Raw genomic sequence first — 9,343 nt, forward strand, 5'->3', positions numbered from 1 at the left:
TATAATTTCTTCCTGGGATCTCTGGCGGGCGGGCTTTGCACTTGATATATGGAAGCGAGCGGAACCCTGGGAGATCGTCTAGTTGTAACTCCCTTTCCTTTTGCTGCGGTTGTCCTCAGTAGCGCGCACCCCCTCCCCGGAACCCGCGGGCGTGCAGCTGCGGTTCCGGTCGGAGTTGCTCCTCTGCACACATCGACATGGCTGCGCCCATAGCAAGGGGTGTTCGGGAGCTGCTGAAGGTTGTGGACTTTGCGCAGGTCCCACGGAGACATCGATATAAGAAGAAGTGGGTAAGGTCTAGCCGGGAACGCCAGAGGGAAGCATCCAGTCCTAGCGCTTTCTTCCTCTCTCTCTGGCGGTCCGACGCCCACACCTCACATCTGCGGCGTCACCCCCTCCCTCTGCCGGCTCCTTTATTCATCACAAGCCATTGTAAGCAGACTTCTGACTCCTCCCCTCTGTGTTAAGTCATCACCTGTGCACGCATTCTTTCGGTGACGTCACCGCTTCATGTTCCTTTTTCTTGCTTACCTTTCCCTTATTCCCAATCCTTTTCCTTTTCTTTTTCTCTCCTTCCCCCCCTTTCCCTATCCCTCCTGCCTCATGACCTCTTCTCCTTTCCTCCTTGAACTTAAAGACACAACAACCTCATCCCTGGGAACGGGTCATAGTGACTTCCTCTTTCCTCCTGGGTCTCCATCGTCCTGCAGGGAAGGATTCAACCCTGTCCTCACTCTTGAGCTGCCTTTGGCGCCCAGGAAAGATTTCAGCAACCACCCTGCCGGTACTGCCGGCCTTTCCCCAAATGCAGGCAAAAAGTTCACTAATCCCTCTCACTCTAGAGAACCTTTCCCCTGCCCCACGGTTATGTCTCCCTGCTTACCCCGTCAGATTCCCTCCGTACCCCCTCAGCCCCCACCAACCCCTTCCCCAGCCGCTCAGAGAAGATGTTTTTTTGAACCCCTTTCCCCACTCCTAGGAAGGCTGTACTGCCAAGAGCCCCCTGGTTCACCCCATCCCAGCCCTTGTTTTGACCAATTCAGCCTTCAGGGGTCACCCTCTCTTCCTCAGCGGAACCTTTGTTGCAACTTAATCAGTTCCCCAACACCTCAGCGTCCATGCCCTCCAAGCCCTTGCCTTGACCATCACACTTTCCTTTCTTACTGTAGTCCAGTGACCTCTCTTCTCCTCATTCATCAACCCCCAGGAACCGGACCGGTAACCTCCCCTCAACCCACTCATATGCCCTTGGAAACTGGCCCCATGATTTCAACTCCCTGCACACAGGGGTCCCAGGGAAATTACTCCATGATTTCACCTCTTCTTACCCATAGGGCCCTGAGAACTGGCCTCGCAATCTCTCCTCCCCTTGCTCACCGACCTGTGGAAATGAGATCTATAGGCGCCACATCCCACTCTCATAGAGTTTTGGAAACCCGGCCAATGGCCTCCCCACTGTTTTCTCACTGGTCCTCAGGGAGAAGTTACAATGATCCTCCTCTTTGTTCAGCAGCTTCTCCACCTGCTGGCAGCCTTTATCATGAACACTCTTGTGACCCTAAACCACAGCTTGATATACCTCTTGGGAAAAACAGTTATGGACCACCACTTTCTTCTCAGACAGGCATGTCTGGCTTTCCCTTCTCACCCCAAGAGGGCTGTTTTCCTTATATCCATCTTTGTTCAGAGACCCTGAGGAGCCCTTACTGTGTCTTCAGCCCACCTCCTGAGAGTGCTGGTTCTCCTGGCTCATCCCAGCCTGAGGCTCCCAGGAAGCCTTGCATTGAGTCCATTCTCTCCTGGGAGACTGGGAGGAACTCTTACCTTTTGCTAACCCCAAGCACCATGATTTCTGGTCCTCCTTGTCCCACAGAACCACCTCTTTCTCAGAGTCCTCATCCTGCCATGTATTTCCCACCATCCTTGGGCAACCAGTTTATAGCTCCACCCCAATCACCCAGAAGCTATAATGAACCTCTTCCCTCTACCCCAGTTCCCCCTCAAGTGAAGTCCCCCAAATCAGAGTTCAGATGCATTCCTCACAGGTGTTGCTCCCTAGTCAACACTGCCCAGCACACTCCTGTTGACCAGTCCAAGTCTGATAAGGCCACCACATCTCCTCTGCCTCTCTCCCGCTCCTTCAGCCTCTCTGGTCCTTCTCTTATGGAGCCAGCCATAACAACTGCTTCAAATTCTTACCTTAAAGAACATCCTTCAGGGACTACCTTACCTCCCGTGGACCCTGGAATCATCAAAATTGATGTCCCTGCTTCTTGTTCCCATTGCCTGCCTTCTAATCATCTCTCACCCAGTAGTTATCCCAAGAGTGGACCTCCTGTGGTGTCCCCTTGCAATATCCATACGTATTCTGTGATTCCCTCTATCTCTCATCCATGCCCACATTCTGGTTCCCTCAATCCCTCTACAGGTCCCCCTCAGTGTAATAACCAACTTTTGTTTCCCCGCTCTGGCACCTGTAGTGCTCCCAGGGGCCCACCACCACCACCCCATTCCAAGTCTGTGGTGCCTCCTTGTTCTACCCACATCTATTCTTTTATCCCTCTGAGAACACCCTTTGACCCCCGATGTTTACCTGTTGTCCCTCGAGTTCGACTCTGCCCCAATACTATTCCCTGTGGCCTTCATACATACTCTGTGGCCCCTCCAGGCCCACTCAAAGAGCCCCCTAAGATTCCCTACAGCTGTCCTTTGCCTTTATCCAAAAACCCTGCCTGTAGCACTAATCTCAGCTGTAGTTCAACCATTATTATTAGTGAATGCCAGAGTAGTGAGAGCCTGAGTCAAGGCAAAAGTCAGAGCCAGAACAAGAATTCCCATCATAGCAAAAGTCGGAGCCAGAGCAGGAGCAAGAGTCCCCATCGGAGTGGATGTCAGAGCCATAGCAAGAGTCCCCATCACAGCAGAAGTCGGAGCCGGAGTAGTAGTCCTCACCAAAGGAAAATTCAGGGCCAAAGTCGGAGCACCAAGTTTAGTACTAATGATGAGCAGAGTGAAAGATTTCACCATGGCAGAAGTCGGAAGCAGAGCAAGAGCCCTCACAGTGGTAGAAGTTAGGGCCGCAGCACAAGTCCCCACCATGGTAAAAGTCACATTTGGAGCAACAGGCCCCTATGACAAGAAGAAATGAGGACCAGAACACAAGTTCTGACCAGAACAAAACCCAGGCCAGAGAAAAAGTTACAGTGACAAGACTGCCAGCAATAGCATCTTAGTTGTCACAACCAGGACCGACTTGTGGACTCATCTGAAGTCTTCATTTCTTTTTTTTTTTTTTAATCTAAACATTCTTCAGATTTGATTCATGTCTCTCGCTACTATCCCCATAGCAGTCATCTTAGAAGTTTCTGCTTTAATTCATACCTTAAGGTTTATGAGCTGTCTTTATTCTGCCCTCCTGGGGCCTGGGAACTCTTCCAAAACAACTCTCAGCTTTATGATCCTGTGCATTATGGTGCTAGTCATTGCATGATTGTAGGTAAGTGCTTCATCTTTCCATCGAATGTGAAAGGCATTTTTTGTACACTACTAAGCTCTACTGCTATAGAGCTCACATACTCTAGTAGACATTAACAAGTTTTGGGAAATGACTACAAAGAGGAAAAGTGTCTCATTTTTTAAGCCCAAAGCTTTCCCAGGACCTTCATAGTTTCTTTAAGAGTTCTCCCTTGAGCTTCACTTCTCTTAAAATTCCTCAGGCTCTAAGTCTCCTGCCCCCCTTTCAGTGTTGGGTATAAAATCCAGGGTGTTGCACACGCTAGGCAGCATTGTGACACTGCGGTACACCTAACCCTAGCCTCCCTCCCTAATTTTTTGGTTTTTGAGATCCTGGAACTCATAGACCAGGCTGGCCTTGAACTCACAGAGATCTATGCCTGCTTCTGCCTCCCAAGTGCGCCACCATGCCTGGCCTGAGATTCTCAGTTTTTATTGGTTTATTTTGCATTTTTCCTTTTTTATTAAATTTTAAAATATTTTATTTGTTATTTTTATTTTATGTGTATGAGCATATTGTCTGAATGTATGTAAGTGCACCTGTGTAGTGCAATGCCCACAGAGGGCACCTGATCCCTGGAACTGGAGTTACAGGTTGTTGTTAGCCTCCATGTGGGTGCTGGGAACTGAACCTGGGTTCGCTGCAAGAGCAGCCAGTGCTCTTAACCACTGAATCATCTCTCCAACCCCTCTTTTTATTGGATTTTTGAGAATTTCACACAATATATTTTTATCATATTTAAATTACCCTCTATCTCCTCATATGTATACGTGTGTGTGTGTGTGTGTGTGTGTGTGTGTGTGCGCGCGCCTATAGAGTCAGATTTGTGTCCCTAAATGTCCTTCAGTGTGGATCCATCCCCTGGAGTCTGGTTAACCTACCAAGAATCACACCCTTGAAAGAGACTGACTCTCCCCTTCCCAGTACCCATCAGTTTTCAGCGGTTCCTCGGGTAGGGTTGGGGTTTCTTACCCACTTCTCCATGACTATGCTGAGATTTGGCCTGGCTTGAACTAACATGGGACTTGTTCATGCTGTCACCATTGCTGTGAGTATGTATGAGTAACATCCCAGGTGTCTGGAAAACTGTTTCCTTGTGGTCATCCACCACCTCTGGCTTTTACAATCTTTCCACCACCTCTTCCACAATGATCCCTGAGCCTTTGGAGATAGAAGTTTGATATAGTTGTTCAATTCAGGGATAATCACTCTGTAGTCTCTTATTCTCTGTATGTTGGCCACTTGTCTCTGCTTTTTGTTTGTTTGTTTTGAGATAGTGTCTCATGTATTCCAGGCTAGCTTTGAGCTCCATATAGCCAAGGATGCCCTTGGACTTCTGGTCCTGAAGATGCTTTCATCTTCTGAATGCTAGGATTACAAGAGACTGTTTAAAAATATCACATTTATGCTGGGCGTGGTGGCACATGCCTCTAATCCCAGCACTCAGGAGGCAGAGGCAGGCGGATCTTTGTGAGTTCGAGGCCAGCCTGGTCTCCATAGTGAATCCAGGCCAGCTAGGGCTACAGGGAGACCCTGTCTCAAAAACACTAAAAAAAAAAAAAAAGTACATTTATTAATTTATTTCTGTGTATGCGTGTGAAGGTCAGGACAATTTGTAGTTCAAGCTCATGTTGTCAGGCTTGGTGGCAAAGAGCCTTTACCCACTGAGCCATCTTGCTAGCTCTTCAGGAGACTCTTGATGTATAATATAGCCTGATCTCAAACTTGCTTTGTTGCTCCAGGCTGGCTTTGAACTCTTGATCCTCCTGTCTCAGCCTGCTGAGTGTTGGGATTACAAGTGTGTATCACTTTCTCCTTCTTGATGACCCCTACACAGTTACTATCAAAGGCATAGTGTCCCTTCACAATCCTTTGATGGGAAGGCTATCTCTTCACTATTTTTCTCTCCCACATTCTTCTGTGGTAGACAAGAGGCAGGATACAAAGTCAGGAGAGGGCACCACGTGGATTTGAAATTGTCCCTGGACTCTGAAGTATTGGTAGAGTCAGACAGTAAGATAAAGGCATGACTGGAAAGATTAATAAGTTTTCTTTTTCTCTTTTAGGCTACCACAGAACCCAAATTCCCTGCTAGTCGACTGGCTCTGCAGAATTTTGACATGACCTACAGTGTACAGTTTGGGGATCTTTGGCCATCAATTCGTGTTAGTCTTCTCTCAGAGCAGAAGTATGGTGCATTGGTCAATAATTTTGGGGCTTGGGATAATGTGAGTACTAATCTGGAGCAGCTAAGTGCCAGGGACTTTGTGAATGAAGCCATCTCTCGCTGGGAACTGGAGCCGAAGAATGACCTTTCTTCAACTCCATCCCCAGGCTGCAGTCCAAACCTTCGATGCTTCACTTTTTCCAGAGGGGATATCAGCCGTTTCCCTCCTGCCAGGTAGGATCTGAAGCTATGGGGGTTATCCTGAGTGACTGCCAGAGTAGACATGAAGAGACCTAGCTCCTGTCCTCTGTAATATAAATTATGGTATTGCTAATATTTCTGGTGTGCTTATGCTAGGTGATTGTCTAAGTGCTGTGCATGTGTTGTCTTTTTGTTTTGTCAATACCCCGATGAAAGAGATAGTATTGACTCTTTTTTATATTTGAAGAGAAACTAAGATGCAAAAAAGGTTAAGGAGCTTTCTTGCTTTTGATTCTTCAGAGAATAAGTGGCATAGTTGGTATTTAGACCCAGGGAGTCTGAACCCCAGAACTTGTTCTTAGAACTTGTTCTCACTGCCTTCTGTAGAAAACATCTACCTCTCACATTAGCTCTCTTCATCTTTTCCAGTGAAAATGTGTATCATGTTTTATTCACAGCTGTTCCTTACCCCCACACCCCTGTTTTGCCCTGTCAGACACATGTGAAAGTAGGACAAGAGGAGGTGGACTTTGGTAGGAAATAGGGTTTGCCTAAGAGTACAAGTTAGTAGCAAACCTGAAAAAGAAAGAACTTTCAGTTTCTTGATGAAGTGCTTTTATAATATATAAAGTTCAGTGAGAAAAAAAACTACAGAATCAAGTGCTAAATTGTACTTTAGACCTTGAGAAAAGAAAGCTGAATATGGTGGTACAACCCTGTAATACCCCAAAGGTAGGGGGATGGTGAGGTAGAGACTAGATTGGGCTGCAAAGCAAGACACTGGCAATAACTAGCAACTAACTAGCTAGCTAGCTAACTAACTAACTAACTAACTAACGAAGCTGGTCATGGTGACACACACCTGCAATTCTAGTAGTTAGGAGGAGAGAAGGTAGGAGGATCAGAGGAGCTCAAGGCCATCATCACCCAAAATAAAAACAAAAAATCTGGACTGGAGAGATGGCTTAGCAGTTAAGAGTACTGGCTGCTTTTGCAGAGGACCTGAGTTCAGTTCCTAGCATCCATATGGCAGCTAATAGCATCTGTAACTCAGTTCCAGAGGACCCAATTCCATCTTCTGGCTTCCTTAGGCATTACATGCAGGAGGTGCACTTACATACATACAGGCAAAAATATTCATACTCATAAAATAAAAATTAAAAAAATAATTTTAAAGGCTGGGCATGCCTTTAATCCCAGGATTTAGGAGGCAGAGACAGGTGGATTGGCTCTCTGTGAATTCAAGGCCAGCCTGGTCTGCATAGTGAATTCCAGGCCAACTGGGCTACAGGGAGACCCTGTCTCAAAAAGACAAAAAAAAAAAAAAACAACTCTGTCTATAATAAAAAATTTACTTACTTAAAAAATTTTTTTTCTATGCTGAGGATTAGAACCCAGGGCCCACACATGTTGTGGAAACACTCTACTATTGAACCACTATAGGTATTCTTATTAACAGAAGGAAAAAAACTAGGCACAGAGAAGTTAAGTAATTTGCTGAAAGTCACACTGCTAATGTCAAGTGGACTAGGTTTGAGACCCACAGAAGCTGGCATTGGAGCCCAGATTTAACTGTCTTACAGGATTATAGGAAGGAGGAAGTGAAATTTGGGACCCCAAACATCTAGCATAGAACTTATAGTATGGCATTCATTAATAAAACTGCTCAGAACCCAGTGTGGTACTATATATATACCTGTGATCCAAGCAGGAGGTAGAGCAGGAGGTCAGGAGTTTAAGGTCATACTCAGCTTCATATCAAGTTTAGGGTCAGCCTGAGCTACATGATGACCTATTTCTAAATGACCAAAAAATAAATGAAGAAAAAGAAAACTACCCAGCTTCTCAGTACTGATATTTTCATCAAAGTTTTGTGTAAGAAGATCATTTTTGTTACTGTATGTGTTGGGATAGATTGGGTTGAGGACTGGAGATCAATTCTGAGGGACTGGATTTAGGCAGAGCCATGGAGTAAAAAAACATGTGGTCTCCTAAGTTGCTTGAGGCCCTTTGCACCCATTACGTTGGTTCTTCCTCAGGAAGAGAAGTGAGGAAAGCAGGCAGCATGGTGGATTTCAGAGGTGGTTTGTCCTTTCATCAAACCCCTGTATTTCTGGGGTTACCCTTATCCTGTGGGGCTCCTTACGAAATCAGAGCAGTCTTACTATTTTACAGCAATTTAAGAACTTTCAGGGAGTCTAGAAATCCCTGAAATTGTTTGTGATCTTTTGTGTACTTTTAAAAGAAAGGACTAGGGGCTGGAGAGATAGCTCAGCGGTTAAGAGCACTGAGTGCTCTTGCAAAGGACCCGGGTTCGATTCCTAGCACCCACATGGCGGCTACGAACTGTCCTTAACTCCAGTTCCAGGGGAATCCAAAGCCCTCTTCTGACCTCCATGGCACTGCACGACACGGGTACACTCAGATACATGCAGGCAATACACGCATACACAGAAAATAAAAATAATAAATAAAAACAAAACAAAAAAAATTATGTTTGTCTAGGGATGTGACAGATGTAATTTTTTCTCTAGGGTCTATGACCCAGCTTTGTTTATAGGTTTTTTTTGAGGGGGGCTTTTTTTTAATTTTTAAAAATTTTATGTGTATGTGTGTATTGCCTGCATGTAGGTAAGTGCACCCATGTTGTGCAGTGCCCGTGGAGGTCAGAAGAGGCTGTCGGATCCCCTGGGACTGGAGTTATGGACAGTTGTTAGCTGCCATGTGGGTGCTGGGATTCGAACCCGGGTCTTCTGCAAGAACAACCAGTGTTCTTAACTGCTGAACCATCTCACCAGCCCAGGTCTTTTTTTTTTGAGACAGGGTCCCCCTGTAGCCCCAACTCTCCTAGAACTGGCTATGTAGACCAGACTGGCCTTGAACTCACAGAGATCTGCTTGTTTCAGCCTCCTAAGTGCTGGAATTAAAAATGTGTGCCATCATGCCCGGTTTGTTTATGTTTACAGTATCACACATGAGTTCCCTCCCATTGAATGGGCTTAAAGTCCAATTAGATAGCTGTTGAATACCCAAAAGATAAAAGTGCCACTACTGCACAGCAGAGATCATTTGATACACCTGTCACTGTTGTCGTTATTAGGCTTTACAGATGGTTGGACCATTGATTGATTTTCTGTCTTAGAAGCTTGCATAGTATCCTCTAGAACTATGAGAACTAGTCTTCAGGGAGGAGGATTCCAAGTCAGTTTCAGCTCCATTGCTCCAAGTCCTGTGTCCAAAGTATGTCCTGTCTTCAACAATCGGGTCTTACCTTCAAGTTCTGGGAGGCAATCAAGAGCTGTGGCAATAGCCTGTATTATTTTGGGACTCTCTTGGACTGCCCTGACCAACAGCTCTAAAGAGAGGTTTTTCCTGTCTGGCACTGTGTGTATATAACCTTCAGCTACTCTCTCTCTGTCTCTCTCTCTCTCTCTGTCTCTGTCTCTGTCTCTCTCTCTCTC

General features: G+C 46.0%; 1 protein-coding gene across 1 annotated transcript in view; it reads left to right on the plus strand.

The window, feature by feature from the left end:
* The first annotated feature begins 132 nt into the window (after positions 1 to 132).
* Positions 133 to 9,343, plus strand: part of Nsun4 (NOP2/Sun RNA methyltransferase 4) — a 34,387-nt gene continuing 25,176 nt past the window's right edge. The window contains exons 1-2 of the mRNA XM_008828512.2: positions 133 to 290; positions 5,581 to 5,915. Of these exons, the coding sequence (XP_008826734.1) occupies positions 198 to 290; positions 5,581 to 5,915 (428 nt within the window). The 5' untranslated portion in view covers positions 133 to 197. The remainder of the gene's footprint in view (positions 291 to 5,580; positions 5,916 to 9,343) is intronic.

The sequence above is a fragment of the Nannospalax galili genome, unplaced genomic scaffold (genome assembly GCF_000622305.1).
Source record: "Nannospalax galili isolate Female #2095 unplaced genomic scaffold, S.galili_v1.0 scaffold1233, whole genome shotgun sequence".
In the NCBI taxonomy this organism is placed as follows: Eukaryota; Metazoa; Chordata; class Mammalia; order Rodentia; family Spalacidae; genus Nannospalax; species Nannospalax galili.